Genomic DNA, 22,888 nt, shown 5'->3' on the forward strand with positions numbered 1-22,888 from the left:
ACTCTCCCCTTACGCGTATAAACAATTGCTTATAAATCATAAACTATTGAGGTACAAACGAAACGAAAAGCGATACAAACGGGTACAAACGACTCTAAAGAATAGGAAAAAAACAGATTTCAAAAATCTCAATGTCGGGTGCTTGTCATTTTTTTTTTATTTTTTTTTTATTTATTAATTGATGAAGGTTCAAACGAAACTATTGATGGTACAATCAAGTACAAACGAAATGCTATTATTTTCCATAAAAAAATGAATTTTTGAAAAGTCGAGTATCAGGTTCACGTAGCTACAAGAGTTACCTAGTTTTTCCATGGGCCCTAATTATCTTCTGGCAAGAATTTTACAATCTGTTTCCTATTTTCGAACAGACTTTCTAATTGGTTACTGGCTCACAAAATCAAGTATTAATATTATAAAAATATTGCACGGTCACGCACATTATCCCTTTGGAGTATCTGGCGGGCGGGCGGTCGTAAACGGTCGTTTGCTTTCGAGCATTTCCAACCATGGAGGGGATGCTGATCGCCCGAATCCACAAAATAACATCAGTTTCACAGGAGTACGAACATCGTAGATGTTCGCCGGTATGTTAGCGACAGTAAGAACACCCTTGCGAACGTTTTTAGGCTATGTTCTTGTTCGTGTTCGCCGCAGTGTGGACCCGGGGTCAGAAAGCGAAAAGAACAGTCAGTGAAAAAGTCAGTCCAGAAAGCGGTAATTTATTAGCAAAATTAAAAATATATTTATATCGATTTTTGTGTAATGCAAATCTAGTTAGTAGAAGGAACCAATATCTGTTTATAAGAGTTAACCCTTTGGTCTCGAGGCCATTTTTTCTGGTATCTGTTAACAACTCGAGATGCTTTCTTAGCATTCTATTGCCACGAATGCTAAGATTAGATTGACTTCGAAAATGAGATCTCTAATTTGAAATTTGAAAATCAGGTCACCTTTGGCTCAACGACAATCCTTTTATTGGCACTTTGAGTTCCAAAGAAATTAAATCTAAAGGAAACCTAGTGGTGACTGAGAAATTTAATTCCATACGATTTTGATTGGTTTCCGTAAAACTATTTCGTTCTGAGTTAAAACACATTGTGTAGAATTAATATTAATACTCAAAGAAAATATAATACACAAGTGCATAAATCAGTCTCTTAAAAGGTCAAAATGATACGCTATTTCATTTAATATTCATTAGTTTTACTCATTTCTTCTCTTATACCTAAATCAAATTTAATTCTATACAATTGTGTTTGGTTTCCAATAGACCTACTTGGCTATGAATTATATCACTTAATGTAAAATATTGATATACCTCTTATATGCCTCTAGAAATTAGCATTTCTGTCGAGAAAATTTTGTAATAGAGTAAAATAACATTCCAACGCACTTTGCGAATAAAAGGAGATAGCCAAGGTCGCGATTAATCGTTATCAGCAGCTCCCATGAAACGAATACGGGTTTCTCAATGCTAGTATAGTACCACAGACGTTTAAAACATAGCAATTCGACCGTGAATATCAATGTTGTGCCCGCATTGCCAGAGCATGTCACGGTTTTGTATTGTTAATCGCCGATGCAGAGACTAGTTACAGGTGCTAGAATCTGAGAAGATTTTGCGCGAACCTTGAACAAATATAAAATAACGTGTAGCTTTCCATCTATTTTCGCTCTTCGGATAAAATGTTCGCTAGTACATTGCGCATCGAAAGTATACGAACACTTCGATTTTCCAGCTTTCGATATCTCGAAAGAATTTTTCAATTAAACCAACGATACTATCGTATTGAAAAAAATCGTATCGTGACAAAAAAAAACCTCCGAACAACCTATTCGTATTTTAATGCGAATAAAGAATTATTGCTACTGTAGCCACAAGTCGATTTTTGTACCGTATCAAAAGTATACGAACGTTTGTAATTTGTTCAAAAAGTTTTCATGCTTAATCTTATAGTGGCATGGATAATTAAGAGAATATTAGACGATGTAGATTGTGGAGTGAATATAGATATTAGCGTACGCATATCTATAGAATTATATTTTAGCGTTTAGAATTAGACAATAGCGGTTTCCAGTGAATTCAGAATTTCATAAAAGTAAGTAAACATACATAATTAATATATGATTTGAGGCGTGAATGTTCATAAAAAGAACCTAAACTAATGCGATTAATGTATTTAGAACAAGATTTAAGCCTATTTTATATTTTATATTGGAGTTATCGTAAAGTATTTGATTCGTACAGAACGTGCGAGCTGTAAAATGAATGTAACTTCTTCAAATACGAGAATTTTTGAATTTAAAATAATACGATTGATTGTTTTGTATATAGAGCAACACCTGGAGTTAATCTTTTCGAGTATGAACAAGGTAAGATTAAATCCATGAAATGAAGGTGGCATGAAATTTAATAAAATTCTTGTTTCAACGAGAGTTCGTATATTTTTGATACTTTATAAAATCATATAAAATATTAAAAACAAAAAATTCGATTCGATTCGATTTAAGTTGACTCAAGTGGATTCAATTCGATTCGATTCATTTCGATTCAATTCCATTTAAGCTTATTCAATTCTATTCGATTCAATTCTATTCGATTCTATACAATTTTATTCAATTCCATTCAATTCTATACAATTTTATTCAATTCCATTCGATTCGATTCAATTCTATTCAATTCCCTGCAATTATATTCGGTTCGATTCAATTCTATTCAATTCTATACAATTTTATTTAATTCCATTCAATTCTATACAATTTTATTCAATTCCATTCGATTCGATTCAATTCCATTCGATTCGATTCAATTCTATTCAATTCCGTCCAATTATATTCGGTTCGATTCAATTCTATTCAATTCTATACAATTTTATTCAATTCCATTCAATTCTATTCGATTCGATTTAATACGATTCAATTCGATTCAATTCGATTCAATTCCATTCAATTCTATTCGGTTCGACTCAGTTCCATTCAATTCGATTCGATTCGATTCGATTCGATTCGATTCCATTCAATTCTATTCGGTTCGACTCCATACAATTCGACTAAATTGAATTCGATTCTACTCAATTTAATTCAATTCCTTCAATTTCCACTAAATTATATTCTACTTCATTCTATTTTATCCTACTCAATTAAATTCAATTCAATTTCAGTCCATATGTTTCCGTTCAATTCCATTGAATTCAATTCTATTCTATTGTATCTTTAAGACATATTTTATTACGTACATAATGTATGTTTAACCCTTTGCTCTCGGGTGGCGCCTCTAAGGCGACATATGTCATTCAAAAGTGATTTTGTGAACGTACAATTACAAATTCACTTACATCGTAATACAACTGATTATTAATCTACTTAATAATACATTGAGTCATAAACGTTTGTAGATATTTTTCTTCGAAATAGAGTTTTCGGTTTCACAGAAATTTATTATAAAAATGGACTGGATTTGATTCTGTAGAAAAATGCCTCGAGCGCAAAGGGTTAATGTATTCTTCAATTGTTATAACAGTAACACATAAAATATACATAACATATGTAAAATATACTCTGCAATTATTACAATAACTTTCTCATTTTATTACACATACTTTCCACATATTCGTTACATTACTTTACATCACAAATGCCCAAAATTCTTATTCTACTTCCAAACAATCAAAATCCAAAACTCCAAAATTAATTTCTACACCCAACATCTCAAACAAAGAATACTTTCCACTTCTCAACCATCCCCATGCACCTAAACTCCGAGTAAAAAGTTAAACCAGAATCTTAAGCATAGATGGAACCGGCAGACACGTGGTGGTTCCTCTTCATAAGCGGGGCACCATCCCCTGGAGCCCCAAGAGCAAACTCCCAATCTCGACTCTCCGAATAATAGAGTTCCAGCACAGACGCGCACGCCTGCGCAGAGAGAGGAAGCCCTGAGCGTCATTTGAGTGGTAGGGGATCCAACGCCAATCAGGGAGCAGGCCAGTGCTCGGGCGCGATTCCATTGGTCGTGGCGCGCGGAGTGGGGGCCGATGGTGGGAGAGCAGAAAGCAACGGATTGGAGAGCAGCTGTAAGGCACGCGTTAGGCTTATGACGGAGCTGCGAGGACCGCATGGTGGGGGGTGGCAGCAGTGGGGCGGCGGGAGTGGGGAGGTGTGGACACTTGGGGCGCAGCAGCAGCGCTTTAGGCAGTCTGGATGCAGGCGCGCCGCTGTGCGCTTGCGTCGTCCTCGGAAAATCTTTTCCTATTTTCTTTCTTCTTTTTCTCCTCTTGTATATACATTTTCCTTTCCTCCCATTGATTCCGTCACCGAGGGCAACCTTCTGCCCTGCTTTCCACGTTCGACACGTTTCGATTGAAATCACTGAGTCAACTGAGGAGATCCAGGAACAGGGGACTAGAAGACCTACGGATCTTGATCTAAAGTTGGAGGAAAAATTCAGTCACTCTGGAGTCGAGATGCAAAGGGGCCATGGTGTCAAGGTGAGTACAAGGGAGAGAGTAGAGTATTTTGGTACAGTAGTTTTGAAATTGTAATGATAAGGATGTCAATATAAATTGAAATTGTAATGATAGTCAATAATTATAATAATTGAAGAATAGCCTTTTTTGCACACTGTATTAGCTAGTGTTACCCTGGCATTGTTCATCGTAGCTTCACCAGTGAGAAAATCCAAGAATAAATATCTTGACAACTCGTTAGATTAAAGTGTACTACCTCAATGAATCAGAAAATAAAGGGATAGCTGAATCTCCCTGTCAGATCTCTTAGCTTTGACCTTCAATGGAAAGTAGAGTATATTTAGTAGTCGACACAAATAAAAGTAGAATGTTTCATGGTCTCCAGACCAAGGTTCTAACAACGTGTTAAATTAAAGTTATACTTTAACGTCTCTTTGCTTTGACCTTCGATGTGAAGTAGAGGCTTACTTGGTAGTCGACACAAGCAAGAATAGAATGTTTGATGCTCTCCAGACCTAGATTATAGGCAGTATTTAGCATAAGGAACTCATATATACCTTATCTGTGAAACATACAATATACGTATATCTCTCAATGTATTAAGAATACACATTATTTGTTTGGATTCTACAACACTTATAACAACTCGTGTTCTTTGGTACTTTCCAAAGCAATACTAACATACTAAAAGTAGTAGAAAATGTAGATATAAGTAATATGGTATAATTGTGAGACACATCTATTTTCACATTTTAATCTTGTGTTTCATGAATGAGAGAAGGAAAGATAATGGATGAATAGAGAGTATAATGATACCTTTTAAAGAATTAATGTCAAGTTTTTTGGATAGTTGTATCCATTTGAAGACAACAAACTTACTTATTACTTATTTAAAAGTTATAGTACAAAGTATCCTTCCAATAATAACCTAAAGTATCAAATCATATTATTATTTCAATTAATGCCATGTATTTATACTGTATCCCATTCATCATAAAAGTAAATTCTAAGTAAATGTAATCTTATTTTTATTAAACTTCTAAGAATTTAATTTAATAGAAATGAAATATTTACATAAAAATTCTCATAAATGATATGTATATGTATTTTATGTTCATTCATTTCATGTATCTTTTTTTCATTTTTAAATTTAATTAAAACATAAAACATAATTCTGTTATTCCAGAAGTATAATATCCTATCGATACATTTATACCACTTTCATAATGAAAATTTCATTTCTTTTTTATAAATTGAACTTAAATCAATAAATTGTCATGAAAAAATATTATCTCGTCGACAATGAAACTCTTCTATAAACCAAATAGACAAATATTTTAGACATTACTTATGAACTTACACTCTGAAAGCAAAATTACCATTTTCTTTATATTTTATTATTAATTTTGTTTAGGTCTCCAGCACCCCACTGGTCACATGTACCTCTACTTCAATCACCTATGGTTCATCGGGGAATCCTGGTTGCAAACTAGCTCTGAAACTCCTCGCCTTGTCGAAAAGGGGAAAGTAGGAAGCCCTCAGACATCGGAGGGCCTGTATAAACCAAACTGTACATATGCAATACGTTTAGCTTGTACATAGGGTAAGAATATGGTAGAGAGAGAGAGAGATGTAGAGTACTGATACTAAAAGTACAACGCTACTTCAGCCGCTTGCTTGGGAAATGAAAATTTCTTTCCAAGTTTCACACTATGCAGTCAGCATTGCAGCAGATGAAGTATCACTGTGAGCAGAGAAGATGGAAAACTTGAATAATCCAGAAAACCACTGAACAAAATGATCAAAAAATTCTAAAATTAAAAAGATTGCAAGAAAGAAGTTCTAAAGAAATCCTATGATCCTGAAATTCTTCTGTCGAAAGTATCCTTGCAAATTGAATTATGGTATAATCCATCATTTCATTAGAGGATACAGCAACTCTGGCATGTCTTAAATCTTGATGAGCTCAGCTTAGATGGCTCCGCTCTACTTTGGCTCATATTTGAAACACAACTTTTAAATTTCCTTTGGAATTTCTTTCACTTGACCAATTTTATAAATAGGATAATCCACAGAATTTCTCAACCTTCTCAAAGATCTATCTAAATTGTATATTAAGCAATTCTCTGTACAGGAGAGCGTTATTTCAAATCAAATTATTAACAAATTATAAAATCATACTTCAATTACCACTTATATTGTTCAACAAGAAATCGTCAATAAGGATGTATGTTAAAAGTCAGTTAGTTGTTAAAAGACGTACTATGAATTTAAATTCAATTTATGTTTTACTCTAAGAGAAAAATCTGTGGATGGAATTATGTTCATGCAGGAATTATTTATCAAATCGTACTATGAATTTAAGTTCACTATTTGATTTTGAAGTACAAAAAGCTATTCAAAATTTTAATGAAGACTTCATCTCTGAGTAGATTAAGTATTGATAGAAATGTAGACATAGTAATAATTAATTCTAGCTTTTAATTGTATTTATCAAATATACTTTGACTAATCATAAATTTATCCTTACGTACAACAAAGTATTACTGTAGAAAATTGATAAGTATGATGATTTCTAGTCCCAAAGCTATAAATCTATTATAAAACTCTGTTTTTAAGTCAATAACAGAAACTTATCATTCTAAGTGATGTTTTAACTTCTTGCAATTTAATATAAAAATTAAAACATGGAATCTAGTCGATACCAAAAATTAGTAAACAAAAATTCATCTAGTCATAAAATGATCTATTTATTAAATCTAGTCATGTTACATTCTAGTCACCTATTCATTCTAGTCGCTTACCTTTAGCTCACAGAGATGTATACTTAATTTAATTTTACTTAATACTGATTCATAAAACAAGTTTGGCAACTCAAGAGTTGAACAAGATTTGAGACTATTGAATGCAATTCAAATAATACAATGCCTGAAAGTGTAAGTAAATGAAAATTCTTTTGGGTGATTAATTAGAAAACTTATGAAGTATAAAAAGGCCAAAAAACTTTGTATTCAAATTTATTTTTCACAATTCAGAGCATTTTGGTATGAAAACAAAAAATAATAACTCAAACTACATTTTTATAAAATTTCAAATATTTTAAATCCTAAATATTTTTAATTTCCAAGATGCCAAACTTCTCAGTATTGATGTCAAGTATTAATCTATAAGTATTTTCTTTGCTATTCTAGTCAGTTTTATTCCTAAGCACTATTTGTAAGTAGAAATTCATATTCGCAAGCAAATATGCAGGCCACAAGTAAATGCAATTCTGATTTTAATTCCAGAGTGTCGTACATAATTGTATATTCTATAAATAATTGTAATATTAACATTGTCCGTGGATTGGCGATGCCATAGAAGATTAGGAAAGTATTTCTTTTCTGTTGAATTTTTAACCAATTGCTTTGTCTTACTCAACAATTGATGGAAAACTCCAACCATTTGTTAGCATCGCCTATTTATCAATAGATAACGTAAATGTGGTTCTTTATTTTATTATGGGAACGTGCCAGTATTTTATTCTAGTATTGCTATTGTATAGAATGTCATAGAAAGAAACATTTTTGTAAACAAAATTTGCAAACACTGTAAAATAATTTATTTAAATCATGATAATCTGTAACTACAATTGCTACAGCTCAAAATCATTAAAAATAACGATAAAACTAACTAATTACATTGCTTTTGTACTTTGATCGCTTTGGCTATTTTATCCTACATTTGTATCGATCTCAGTGAACCCTTTGCAGTCCTAAGTCGAGTGATGGTCTACAAAAATGTGTTAATTTAATCAAAAAGTTAGGATCACAAGGAGTTGTTTAGCTCTGCATGAGAAATGTCCACATCGGCAGCTATTTGTACAGAATTAAGTTATCTTATTTAAGTAGTATTAAACAATTGAGTAATGAAAGACAAGATCATATTTTGTGAATGATCAATCGGCCAATGAATAAGTACAAAAAGTAGCATTTAAGAAATAATATTGTGTGGAAGAACTATTATAGGGCTGTGTTTAATAATTAGAAATAAGTCTGGACGTCAAATCAAATTTAATTTAAAATTTATCGAGTTCTACAGATATTTTCTTCACCGATTGAAGTCAATATTCTCAAAGTGATTTAATTTATTACAAGGAATTTTTTGAAATTTATTTCATTCTTTCCATATTTGTAACTTTGACCAAATTATAAAAAAATTCTAGTCACAAAGGAATATAAAATATAAGTAACGCGCAGTAACACGTATAATTTATCTGTGAGAGTATATATTATTAAGAGTGGCCTCTAGTCAAAGAAATCACGGACACCAACTTGAACAGTTTAAGCCAAGTTTTCAATTCAAAAAGCAACAGTTAGATGTAAATAAAGTATGCTAATTAAATATATTAAACTATATCTTTCTATTTTACCTATCTTTATTAAATAGAAAGATACAGTTCATTATAATTATATAATAAATCATAATAGAATATTTTTTAAGCACTCAAATATCTAGTATTTTATCTAGTCTATGATTTTCAAATTAATGGTAATATGTTAGCCATAAAGTATGTAAGAAATCGAATTATAAAACTATAATTTGCATAAATAATTTATATAATTTGCTTCTGAATTTGACTTAGCTAACTTAGTAGAGTAATCGATCTCAGTCCGTGATCCATAAATCTAGTCTATGATAATGTATAGCAATTCAGTGTAAACACCATATCGTGTAACTTCATGAAAATGCGACAGAAGTGTGTACATATTATGATTACGAATGTAGAACATGATCAAAAATGTACAGTTTAGTTTGTAAAAATGTGTATTTAGCTGAGAGGCTTTTATTACAGCCATATATATACAGGGTGTCCCAAAAAAGTTGGAGGTCCTTGAAAAGGGTAGTTCAGGGGGTGATTTGAAACAACTTTTTCCTTAGCGAAATTGTTGTCCGAGGCTTCGTTGAGCAGATATTAACGGAAAACCATGACCAATCAGAGCGCGAGTATCCCGTTGAAGCCGAGGTTACACGCTAGGCGTCCGCGTTCATACGCTACCGCGAGCGCTCCACCGGCATACTCGCGCTCTGATTGGTCAGTGTTTTCCGTTAATATCTCCTCAACGAAGCCTCGGACAACATTTTCGCTAAGGAAAAAGTTGTTTCAAATCACCTTCCGAACTACCACTTTCAAGGTGTTACAACATTTTTGGGACACCCTGTATACATATATATTATGTGAACACGCATATGAACGTGAACAAAAATATATATGTACATATATGGCTGTAATATTTCTCTAAACGACAATATATTAAGCATCGAAATCGTAATTATTTTATAAGACCAGTTTGTGTGTGAAATATTTATTAAAACAAATTTGATGTATAATCTATTTAGTCCATAAGTTTCTATCGTACTTATCATTGTACTTTCATATATTTATGGTGTAATGGATACCGTGTGTGCGTGTGAAGGTTTCTTATAAGTATTTATTAATTTATTCATTGCATAATTGTCACTTTATCTCAGACGAAATCGTAATTTGGTAGATTTTTTGCATATTTAACTTTATTGTATATTTTTATCAAATTTGCATTTTGTGCGTGCGTGTGTATGTGTGTGTTGTGTGTCATTTCTATATATATCAAGTGTATTTAATTAACTACTGCAATGCCACAACCTACTCTCCGTGCTGAGGCAAAAATTATATTTGGTATAAAATTTGTAGCACCGTGTGGGATAAATTCACCCAACTGAAATGTAAGGCGCATGTGCTTTAAATTCACCCAACTGAAATATAAGGCGCATGTGCTTTAAATTATTTAAAAGAAAGTAAACCAGAAAAAGTGCAGACACAATTTGAAGGATTTCCGTCATTTTAAAAATTATATTTTTTGAAACGACGAAAATCCTTTGAATTGCGTTTGCACATTCCCTAATTTATATAGCTTAAATAGAAATGGAAACGAATAAGATATTTATATAAGAAATTGTTCATTGCATCTTATACAATAAAGACTTTTATAATAATAATAATTGCATCAATATGTGTCGATTCTAATTCCAAGTTAGCATATTTTCATTTACTTGTAAACGAGAAAGATTCTAGCCATTGGCTCATATTACTTGGTATGCAATTGATAATGTCATCTGACCCTTGCTAGCAATGTGCAGTTAGCAATTACATACTTCAAATAATATAGAGTATCCAGGTCTCACCACGTGGAGGTTATTGCATATGGAGACCCAAATCGGGTGGCCAAGACAAAAACCACATCCTAGCCACCCATTATTAACTCCACGGTGATTTCTGAAACATAGTATATATACTTTATAGCAGTAATTTTATTGTAAAATAGTCGATTCCTAATTTGGCTCAGTCACCTGCAACAGAATAAACGTATATTATTCTCTATTCTTCAAATATAGAAAAAAAAATCCATAGATGGGCTTCTTTTTCTGTTCTTGCCCAAACTAGAAGTACGAAGTTACTCCAAAATGGACACAATGTATCAGATGCAACACAATGATACATCATCATTAAGTACTCTCATTCAAATAAGTAATAATAAACAGACTAATCAATTAGAAAGCTCTTATCTAAAGCTTCTAATTAAATACTTTTGGTTAAATGGACAAAATGGAAACAATTTTTTAAAGGACATTATTGTAAATCCTTATTAACGATTTTTAGTAAGACATTATCAACATTTCGTTTAGCATCAACATTTAGATTTTTCATCAAAGAATTGAAAAGTGGCTTTAATTCAGTAAATACTTCCTGTATTTAATAACGTTCCATTTTTGTGTAATAGAGAAAATGTACGAAAGAATTAAAGTTCTTAGCTTCAACTATAATCTTATATTTGAAAACATTAAACATATGAGCTTCAAGTTTATTTTATGGAATCTTAGTTACAGAAAGCATTGCAGAGTCTGAGAATTTGGGATTTGGTGTGATACGATGCTTCAATTTAATTGTCCCTTGTCCCTACTCTTTTACAATTAATAAATGTAATAACATTAGTCGTATTATTCCAAAATTAAGATATTCATACTACTTAAATTGCTCGATCACGTCATATCAACCTAAAGCATTGAATCTTTAATCAAACCTAATTAATGTAATTCAGATTAATATCCTATAAGATAAGTGATCTGTATTATAATAGATACATAATTTATGTTAGGAAAGAGCATTGAGCTCTATCCTAATATCCTAGGATAGAGCTCAATGGGAAAGAGCTAATAAAGTTGTCCTAATAAGTGATGCATCGGTTTTGTAGCTACATGAAAGAATAAGTGATTGGAAATCGATTGTAAACATCTATCGAAGTTAGTAAGATGTTAGTAATACTGTCTTTAATTAATGTCATTAGTAGATTACATTGATTATCAATTATAAATTTACAGTTCTTTATGTATTCTTTGAAAAATAATGATTTTAATCGTTTTGACCATCTTGACCATAAAGAAATAATATTTATGTATTAATTACAATTGCAATTCAAATAACGTAAATTCAAACTTTACTAGCTCATTATGAATATAGAATAAAATTGTAAAAATTTGCAGAATTATACAATTTATATCTCCCTAACAAATGTATCTAAATATTGAAAAAATGTTTAAGATTTTATCTTTCATGTTTATAACATTTGCAATGACTTATAAATATATGTATCATGAAACATAAAAAGTAAAATCTTAAACATTCTTCCAATAATTAGATTCTTTTGTTAGACACAAATTGTATAATTTTGCAAATTTACAATTTTATCTTATATTCATTCTAAATTGATAAATTTTATGAGTCAAAGCACTTTTACTATGCTACGCTACATTTTCTAGAAACTGTGAACTTCTACGATGATATACATTTTCATAATTTCTTACTAATTTAACGAAACAGAGAAAACATACCTGGATATCTAATTGCTGAAAAAATGTTGAAGTTTTCATTTTCTCTATTCCATTAAATTATTAAGAAATTATGAAAATGTATATCATGTATATCAGTTTCTAGAAAATGTAGCGTAGCATAGTAAAAGTGGATAAGGAATGTAAGAAGAAACTGTAAATTTGCAAAATTATACAATTTTTATATGTATAACGAAGCATAGATAACTTTGTTATACATATAAAAATTGTATGATTTTGCAAATTTACAGTTTCTTCTTACATTCCTTATAAATTGATCAATTTTATGAGTCGAAGCACATTTACTATGATACGCTATATTTTCTAGAAACTGTGAACATTTATGACAATACGCATGCTTAAAATTCATAACAAATATGTTAGAAACATATCAGATAAAAACATAAACATTCTTTCACTATTTACATACCTTTATTGTACACATAGGAAAAGTAAAATTTTGCAAATTTAGATAGTTTCTTCTTACATTCATTATAAACTAATAAATTTTGTGAGTTTATGTACATTTACTTCATTACACTACACTTGTTAGAAACTTGAAATGTTTATGAAGCTACACATCTTTATAATGAATTTTAAATGTGTTAGAAACATAAGAGATCAAAGTTAAACATTTTTTTAACATTCGCGTATCTTTATTGTACAAACGTAAAATGTATGATTTTGCACTTTTAGTGTTTCAATACTATAACTACTGTAACTTTTGTTGCAGATTGTATACATCATCAAACAAAAGTAATTCGAAGTTCGACGCAGGTAAAGCAGAGCAACTCCGAAGTTCGACATGGGTAATGCAGAGCTACTACGATGTTCGATGTGGGTAATGCAGGCTACTCCGATGATCAGCGACAGCAGAGCTACTACGTAGTTCTGTATCAAGACAACGGTTGGTGAGTCGCATAATTCTCTGTTCCTCTGGTTCCTCTGGGATATTTATAAAACTTGATATCGATTAACTATTAGTGTACAAAGCAACAATTAGATATTGAATTATGATAATTATGAGGTAAAATTGTATGAATATGCAAAAAAGAGTAAAAAAAGTAAAAAATGTAAATATATCTGAGAATTGATTTCGGTTGCCGCCGAAGATACGTGACATCTATCATACAGCAAAATTAGATTTACCAGTATTAGAATATTAAATTCCATCATTTATGCTTTCATAGAAAACAATGTCAGTAACTGTCACTAAATAATGTCTCTAGCTCTCAGTAAATTACGAAAAAAAGCTCCCACAAAAAGATTCGATAAATCTAGACAAAAAATTAACCGATTTGATGGCTTGACCGAAGAAGAAATACAAAAGTATACCTTGCCGGATTACCTTGAAAATGATTTGGATATTGTGTTCGTTGGCATAAACCCCAGCTTGATGGCAGCATATCGGGGAAGGTATTATGCAGGCCCAGGGAACCATTTTTACAAACTTTTGCATGAATCGGGTTTAACACCTTATTATTTAAGTTACGATGAAGATTACAAGCTTCTCCGATATGGTATAGGCTTAACGAACATAGTTTCGCGACCTACGAAGTCCTCTGCTGATCTGAAGCACACTGAAATCAAAGAGGGTTGCAAGATTGTAGAGGAGAAACTAAAAATCTATAAACCCAAGATTGCTGTTTTCAATGGCAAATGTATCTACGAAGTTTTCGCTAGTAAAACGGTCAATTTCAATTTTGGACTGCAACCAGAGTCTATAGAGAACATTGCATTTTGGGTCACTCCGTCGAGTAGTGCTCGCTGTGCAAACTTTCCTAGAATGACAGACAAGTTGCACTTCTATACTGCCTTGAAAAAATATTTGCGATTTCTAAAAGGAGAAATTAAGGAAGTCGATACTAAAGAATTTCTGTTTGAAGGAAAATGCAAACAGTTCATTCCTCGAACTTCGAAGATGTGGAGACGAAAAGATGTGTCTGTATTCTTGCACGGAGGAAAAATTGCTAACAAGCACACTGTATGTCTGGACACATCTGATGAAAGCATAGCAATAACTTATAGTACGGAATTTATTGTAGAGCAAAAAGAGGGTAACAAACAAAATGAAGTGAAAAATGAGAGCGATAGACAGAAAACTGAATCATTACCAAATTCAAAACTGTATGATTCACGAACAAGCATAAAAGTGTGTCTTGAAGATAATCTATCTAGAGAAAAAGAAGATTCTTTGCAAAAAGAACATTCAGAGCTTGTAAATGGTACAAAGAATGATACTGATTCATTTGAAAATAGTAATTTAGAAAAAATTGTAGAATCCAAAGCAGCAATGGCTAAAAAAACTATAACCAATAATAGAAAAAAGAAAAATATTAAAAGAATTTCACAGAAACCAATCAGAATCAAGCATAATGTAGAAGATAATCCTGATTCAGTCTTTGTTAGTTTAATTAAACGGAGACTGGAGACAAAAGCGAAAAATGATTCCAAAGATAAACAGGAAGACTGATCTGAAGTCATTGTTAGAATAGTTCGATTCAGAAAACAATTAGGATTTAGATTTAAGTAAACGATTCTTAAGAAAATTTGGTATTATTTTAGTATAATTATCTTTTTTTTTTTACATGAATGTGAAGATGCATAATAAAGTATTTTTATAGTATACATCAAATTCAAAGTAATCAATTCCTGTAACTTTTATTAATAACTGTGGATGTTTATACAAATGCATGTATGTAAGTGTTTTTTGAAGATTTCATTGATGTACATCTCATTTTGCTTATATGTACATATGTATACAGAATTAAATATCTGTTATTTTTGGAGATTTAGACAAATTTTATTTACAAAACTTAAGTGATACTTTTTTAAGTGACAATCTATGATTTTATTTGTAGTAGAATAGCAGATATTTAGACAATTGAATTGAATAATCACTCTCAGTAAAAAAAGTACATAAAAATAGAAATGATTCATTGAAATTTGTTCTATTTATACATTTAAGAGTGTACAAGTTTAACATTCGTTTTAAATTCACTGTACAAAACGAGTATATAAAATTATTCATAGAATACGTACTTTATTCCCCCAACATACATTAAGTAAAAATTATAAAAATATACAAATATTTAATAATAAAAGATCTCAACTGTATAACTCAACATAATAACAATTGTAGAGTAATTAATGGTTTACCATATTACAATTTCGATTTAGCCATTTCCATGAGGGACCTCAATTTTTGGGTAACCATAATATTTCCATTAATCTTCAATTTTCCTTTCATAAATGCCATTTGTGGATTTAGTTTACCAGTCGCCTATAAATAGTACAATTAATGTCAAGTATAAGTACGTTTAAAAGAAAAGTAGTAATGAGAAGTGTATTGATATCAATTTACCATTTGCACCATGTCTTCATCCTCAATTGATAATGTTGCATCAATTTTATCTGATTTTGGTTCTCCTCTGTGCACCTCGGGCTTTTTCAAGTCCAGAGCTTTAAAAAATGAAATGTAATAGTTTTTTAGTGTAGTAGTTAGTAGTAGTAATTATTTATTATAGTGTTAGTCTGGTTTGACTATCTACACTAAGCCGAAATGTATTGAAGGTAAAACAAAACCAATTTAACTCTTTGTATTATGAGGGTAATGCAACTCTGAAATTTTGGAGAAACCAATTTCTTTTTCTCTTTTAAATGATATCTTGAGATCTTAAAAATAAGCTATAAAGATTTTATAGTAGAGGAAAGTATTTAAAAGCCTATTATCTACACTGACTCAGTAATGACTTTTCTGCCATTATATAAACTGTCTGTAACATCTGCCAAACAACCATTTCACAGATTTCTTATTCCTTTCATTATACTTCCTCAAAGAATGATAAAAATTAAAATCTTTTTCCAACCACTTATTCCTTATAAAAAAAAAAATAATTAAAAAAAAAAGAAATTTTTTAACGTAAAATTGTTGAGAACTCTGCCTAAGAGAATTCAACAATATCCTTATCTTGACTTTACTAAGCATATCCAGTGAAATCAACAATTGAAATCCCATAATTACAACATTGTAATTAAAGCTACTCACTCCACGTCGAGTGTGGTTTTCCTTTTAACGTTATGTTGTAACGGAAGATTGCGTTGACCTTCTTCACCTCTTCTGGATTCGCTTTCACATAATCTTCGATCATAGCGAACACTGCATCACTTTGGAGGCTTTCGCTGCCTGAGCAAGGATTCAGCATTGGTTGTTTAGGTTTCACATCCTTCAAGTCGACGTAAGCACCTGAGAATGAAAAGTTTACATTGTATTCACACTAGTGCAATGTACACTTTTAAAATACGTTTCAAAATATTAGGATGAGTTGTTATTTAAACTGCAATGCGAATTCTGATCTCTCAATTTCCCAAATTGACTATTTCACTACTCTAAAATAGCAAAGAAGAAATCTCCACATCATAAACACAGTGTGTTAGAATTCTGTTACCAGATTCCTTACCAGTTGGTTTATTTAGAATATATGCGGTTTATAAATTTTTATAAATCTACCTGTGATGACTGGTACATTGTTGTCCACGGTGTAAGTTTGAAAATGTATTCTGTTTCCATTTTGCCACATATCGGTTCGCAAGGTTTGACCTGGAAGTACTGGGTTTGCAAAACGAACCTAAAACAGTTGTAAGATAAATTGATTTTCATTAAATATTCTTACTTACTCTGATCTGTCATAATTATATTTAATCTTGAATGATTCAAAAAGTGTTAAATAAAGTCAATTTATATTTTAGGTTATAGTAAATTGTAGTTTTCTATTGATTTTAAGATAATAATACTGTAAATATAATAAATATACACAAACGTATATTTGAGAGTATTTTCTAATAATAATACATATACAATATAAACAATGTTTTTGCCAATTTTCATAAAAATATGTGAATCTGCACAGAAAATAAAAAATATTCTACTAATATGCTAGAATTGTACCACGATATCCAACTCATGTCACCTTAAGTAAAAGTTGAACCACTCAATGCAGTCGCAGTGATGCTACTGAAGTGTGACAAGTCAAATAAACATTTACGATGCATCGCATACAGTTTATACGTGCATAATTCTTTAATAATAAGGTGACCATTGTAACGTACCTTGATGGCTTTAAATAGCCCTGGATCGCCATTAGCATAGGTTTGCATAACATGACGGACAGAAAATCCGAGAGTACATAATCCATGTAAAATAGGTCTTTTAAAGCCACTCATCACAGCCATGTTTTGATCAATATGCAATGGATTCGCGTCTCCGCTTAATCTGTACAACGCTGCCTGTAAATTAAACAAAGTTTTAATTTAAAAAATCAACAGAAATGGGGATACATCAATCATTCATTTATCAAATAATTTGCATTTCTGCATATTAAATGAAGATATTGCATAGGGTTTTGATAGTCTAATAGACCCTCGGGACTTAATCACTTCACAATTTATTAACAAACAAACTAATAAACATAGAGTTTTGATTGTTTCACCTAGAACATTCAAAGTTAATCATTATTTACCTGATCGTAACTAGTTTGCTGAGTAACTGATGCATCACATTTTCGTTTTGGTGGTTCGATGGTTGGCACGATATTCGAGGATGTTCGTTTGCCTTGAAAACCACCAGCTCCTATCAAGAACACCGACATTTGTCCAGTAGACAACTTGTCTCCAGACGCAGTGTCAAATGTTTCATCTGAAATAATGAATATAATTTCAGCTTCACATTTCGCTACAAAAACAGTCTCTTACACATAAAAATGACTTCATTCGCATACGTTGTATTATTATTACAGCACCCTTTCCTTTGTCTAGCAAATCCAAAACTTTAAAGTGTGTTTCCACCGTGGCTGCTGTTGGCACTGGCTTATAAACTTCTATATATTGCTCTCCATGCAACAACTAAATTCATGAAATCCATAAAAACATGATTTAAGTTAAAAACATTAATTTAGTGGCCAAACCACTTTTTTCTCAAGGTCATTGTTTAAAGAGATTTCAAGTTCATTGCCGTTTTTTTAAATGGAATGAGATATTTTCATTATTGCAATCTTATAGCTGATGAAAACAACATGTTCAAAGATGTATAGTATGTTGACCTACAAATGACCTTGTGAGAAGTTGTTATTATAAAATCATACTCTAACGAGTACACAGTCAACATGAGAAACTGACGGTCATATACTACACATCTTTGAATTTTTCTGTTCATCAACTACAAGATTACAATAATGAAAATACCACATTCCATTTAAAAAAACGTCAACGACCTTAAAATCTCTTTAAACAATGACCTTGAGAAAAAAATGATTTGACCATTACATGTGACCCTTGGAATAGTGTAACTTTGTCCTATAGATTTTTTTCGCAAAATAAAAAATAACAGAGATATTTGGGTGTTCCCATTTAAAAGCTCCACCCTGTATAAAAGATAAATTACCCTCGTTGGATCTAGTTGGAGACCAGGTATAGCATCTTCGATGATGGAAGTACTCATAAGTTGTATTGGACCATGCAAGACAAAAAATGTAGGTATCACGGAGAAGTCTTCATGATTCTCGTACAGGTAACGCATATCGGATGGTTCTTGGACTGTAGCGCCAACTAAAGTAAAAATTAAGCTTGCAATAATATTGTGTATTGTTAGAATGCTTCATTATGATTAGAATGCACATCTTTATGCAAAAAGAAACGTTTGCAAAGGTATCTACAAAAATTGAACCTAAATAGGAATTACTTTCCTCTGCAAATATCATAATATGAACTTTACTTTCAATATTTGTTTACGTTATTACATATTGTGTGCATTTTGTATTTTCTTGCATATTCAAATTCCCGATAAATGCATACAAATCTAATTATAATAATTAAACCATACCTCCTAATGCGTATAATATAGCATCTCGAGAATTATAGGTAGAGTTGTACACGCTATTAGCCTGCGAAATGAAAATATATAGTAAAAAATGAAAATACTTGATCTAAGTTGTAAAGCAGTGTCTTAATTACCTTTTCAGAATTTCCAGATTTCATTTTATCGATGGCCATCATAAACTCTCCTGTTACTTCCTGCAAAGACATAAAATGCAAATGGAAAGTTATTAGACGACCTTTCATCCCACGATGAATATCAACCATTCAATACATTACTGATTATATTTACGACAATTCAAGTAATATCATTTTTAAATTATGTACATATATACATCCTCTTTGGATTGATAATTATATACAAGTATCAGTCTTCCTGAAGTAGGCCCAACGTTCATATTTAGAAAAGGAATGTGCAATTATTACACACTGTTTTTAGTTAAACAAGAATTAAATATTAGAATGAACATTGAATCTGCTTCAAGAGGACTGATATTTATAAATAATTGTCAGTTCAAGAAGGATGTACACATGTACATAATTTTATATTTACTATATATCTAAACGCATTTAAAATGTAAATTAAACTAAATAATGAAATAACATAGAGTAATCGTTAAAATATAAAACGTTTATGTACCTCGATGGTATCAAAGTGTTTAGCGGAAGACATGTCAGTGATAGCTGACCATTTTTGTTCGACATCCTCAGGAGTTATATTGCTCGTCAAGTCTTGTCTTAAAGTGACTCCTGATGCACGAACCAAATGACCTAAAATATCATTCATCGTTAAATAAAATACAAAGTTATACCTTCATAAGTTTGGCTATAATGAAATTGTTCATTTATAGTATTTTTAAATTTACATAAACTATATGCACTTGTTCGACTATAATTATATACTCACATTTCCCAGCCCAACCTAATGCAGACTCGATGATAGAACCATTTTCTGTACATTTTTCGTGGCACAGCCAAACAACCACCGGGGCTATCAATTCAGGTTTTAAATTTTCTAAAAGATCTACAGGGAAAAAACAGTAAAATTAGAACATAGACCAAATAGAACATAATTAACGTATACAAAATATTGTCTCAACCTGGTGGCATGATGTCTTCTGTCAATCGAGACGCAGCTGTGGGTATTATCACATTCGTATGTATATTCCTCTTCCTGCCCTCAATAGCCAATGTGTTGGCCAGCCCAACTAGCCCCATTTTCGCTGCGCTGTAATTGGCCTGACCAAAGTTTCCGTACATTCCACTGTTGCTCGTGGTCATTATCACACGACCATAGTTCTGTTTAGAAAAGTAAGGCCACGCTGCTTGAGTAGTTTTGTAAGCACCTTTAAGGTGTACATCGTGGACTAAATCTGAAAAATAATATGTTTAGATATTTATTTAGATCATTATTACAATTAGAACTCTAATATTATACGTACCCCAATCTGTGTCTGTCATCTTAGCAAAAGATTTATCTCTCAAAATTCCAGCATTATTAACAATCACATCTATTCGCCCAAACGAATCGATGGCAGTCTTAACAATCTTTGCACCGTCCAAAACGGAATCATAATTGGCAACTGCTTTTCCACCTAAACAAAAATTTCAACTTGCAAAACAGTGTCCCCTTGTTTTCAAATTAACATTGTTACATATAATATAAATGACTCTTATTCGCAATACATTTTTCCTTAGTGTAATAAGAACAGAAAATATTCTCTTGTTGTCAAGAATTTTTATCAACGGCAGGTTAAACATTGAATGTAGTTTGGAACATAGTCAAATGCAATCGTCAGAAGATGCATCGAAATATGCATATTTAAATTAGATAAAAAAGTACGTAAACGTATAAATGGAAATACTATGACAATAAAAATTGCAAGTCATGTTTACTTAAAACATAGTTGGAATTCAATTGACTTATACTATCTGACCATTTCTTGTAATTTCTGCAACAACTGTGTCCGCAACCTTGGTGCTGTTTCCATCGCCGTGTCTCCCTCCGCCCAAGTCGTTCACCACGACACTGGCACCCCTAGAAGCGAAGAGCAAGGCGTATGCACGACCCAAACCTGGGAAAAGATTCGAGAGCAATGAACCACCTGCGACAACAGTAAACACATGTATTCATGATTACCTGCTCCTGCTCCTGTTACTATAACTACTCTGCCGTCAAAACGTAACTGCTCTATATCTCTCATTTTGAATAGAGCTCCAACTACTCTGTCTCAAACAAAAAGTGAAAGTCCTATGAGGCTGTAGTTCTTATCAGTTTTTATATGCAATCGTGCAATAAGTGGATGAGATAGCAAAATTAAATGAGGTTTAAAGTCCACGGAAGTTTTAATTTAAATAACACCATAAACTACAACGAAGCCAGACGGAGCACTGTCGATACACTGTTATAGTTGATTATAGTCGTATGGTGTTATAGTTGAGCAAACTTGAGGCTCTCTTCTCGCACAAGTCCAACCAAGTGTACCAAATAACAATAATTGGGAACTGTTAACACATGCAGCGAGTGGCACACAGACACAGGTTACCACATGTCACTCTCTGTGTGACAAAACAGTAACCAGCAGTAACGTAACCTAGTCAGGTAAAAATGGGTGTTCGCGTGGGGTCCTCGTGGATAATTTTTGAATTACTGGAGGAAAGGAAAAGGTGTTTTGAATGGCTTAAATATCGTCATTAGAGAGATTAAAAGCACGATAGGAAAGAATCTGTTGTCGTTAAATTTTTAGGTATTATATATTATACAGGGTGTCCCAAAAATGTTGTAACACCTTGAAAGGGGTGATTCGGGAGGTGATTTGAAACAACTTTTTCCTTAGCGAAAATGTTGTCCGAGGCTTCGTTGAGGAGATATTAATGGAAAACACTGACCAATCAGAGCGCGCGTATACCATTGGAGCGTAAGCTACGCGCTAGGCGGCTGCGCTCATACGCTACCGCGAGCGCTCCATCGGGATACTCGCGCTCTGATTGGTCAGTGTTTTCCGTTAATATCTCCTCAACGAAGCCTCGGACAACATTTTCGCTAAGGAAAAAGTTGTTTCAAATCACCCCTCGAACCACCCCTTTCAATGTGTTACAACATTTTTGGGACACCCTGTATGTTACATGTTTATTCTCTGAATTTAGTACGATAGTAAAAGGTGATAACTTGTGCACAATAACACGTCATTGAAATAAAGCAATGATGGGAATAGTTTAATGTGTTTTGACTCTATAATAAAGAGTCTATAGTCAAAGATAGACACTTAAAATAGTTGAGTGAAAATAATGTAATGCATACGAATCTACAATTGCATATTCATAAAAATATACTTCTGTATCATAAGAAATTGCGATAAGAGAGTATGAGTGTATCTAAAAGAGCTATCGCTCACAGAGCGGCTTAGTGAGCGGGTTTTATAGCACTGAAGGCTATATCAAAATATACATATACAGAATATAAGTGGATTTATTCTAATTAACACACATATTATTTAACCAGAAAGCAAAACTAATCAGCAATTCAAAAAGACAAACGGAACAGAAGACGGTAATAGAAATCCTCTTCTGGATCGATAAAGAAGTTCCCGTTCATAAATAACCCACTGCTGAGTCGATAAAGAAGTAACCGTTTACCAGGTGATGGT

General features: G+C 32.1%; 2 protein-coding genes across 4 annotated transcripts; one reads left to right on the plus strand and one right to left on the minus strand.

Annotated features, from left to right (window-relative positions):
• Positions 1-3,454: 3,454 nt before the first annotated feature.
• Positions 3,455-15,162, plus strand: LOC128880209 (G/T mismatch-specific thymine DNA glycosylase-like). 3 transcript variants are annotated; one of them, XM_054130025.1, is made up of 5 exons: positions 3,455-4,490; positions 5,884-6,072; positions 6,139-9,777; positions 13,105-13,278; positions 13,898-15,162. In XM_054130025.1, the coding sequence occupies exons 4-5, from the start codon at positions 13,200-13,202 to the stop codon at positions 14,842-14,844; spliced, it is 1,026 nt and encodes a 341-aa protein (XP_053986000.1). In that variant the 5' UTR covers positions 3,455-4,490; positions 5,884-6,072; positions 6,139-9,777; positions 13,105-13,199; the 3' UTR covers positions 14,845-15,162. The 3 variants fall into 3 exon arrangements, with proteins under 3 accessions (XP_053986000.1, XP_053985999.1, XP_053985998.1); XM_054130024.1 differs by having other exon boundaries at positions 5,884-9,777; XM_054130023.1 differs by lacking the exons at positions 3,455-4,490; positions 5,884-6,072; positions 6,139-9,777; positions 13,105-13,278 and having other exon boundaries at positions 13,289-15,162.
• Positions 15,163-15,389: 227 nt separating this feature from the next.
• On the minus strand, positions 15,390-21,787 carry LOC128880206 (peroxisomal multifunctional enzyme type 2). Its single transcript, XM_054130019.1, has 16 exons — positions 21,382-21,787; positions 21,179-21,316; positions 20,684-20,836; positions 20,342-20,614; positions 20,149-20,265; positions 19,882-20,012; positions 19,380-19,439; positions 19,249-19,309; positions 18,811-18,974; positions 18,149-18,272; positions 17,891-18,066; positions 17,481-17,657; positions 16,882-16,999; positions 16,420-16,617; positions 15,736-15,833; positions 15,390-15,654 (listed from the first exon to the last, which is right to left on the minus strand). The coding sequence occupies exons 1-16, from the start codon at positions 21,443-21,445 to the stop codon at positions 15,535-15,537; spliced, it is 2,172 nt and encodes a 723-aa protein (XP_053985994.1). The 5' UTR covers positions 21,446-21,787; the 3' UTR covers positions 15,390-15,534.
• Positions 21,788-22,888: the final 1,101 nt, after the last annotated feature.

This window comes from Hylaeus volcanicus, chromosome 7 (assembly GCF_026283585.1).
Source record: "Hylaeus volcanicus isolate JK05 chromosome 7, UHH_iyHylVolc1.0_haploid, whole genome shotgun sequence".
Lineage (NCBI taxonomy): Eukaryota > Metazoa > Arthropoda > Insecta > Hymenoptera > Colletidae > Hylaeus > Hylaeus volcanicus.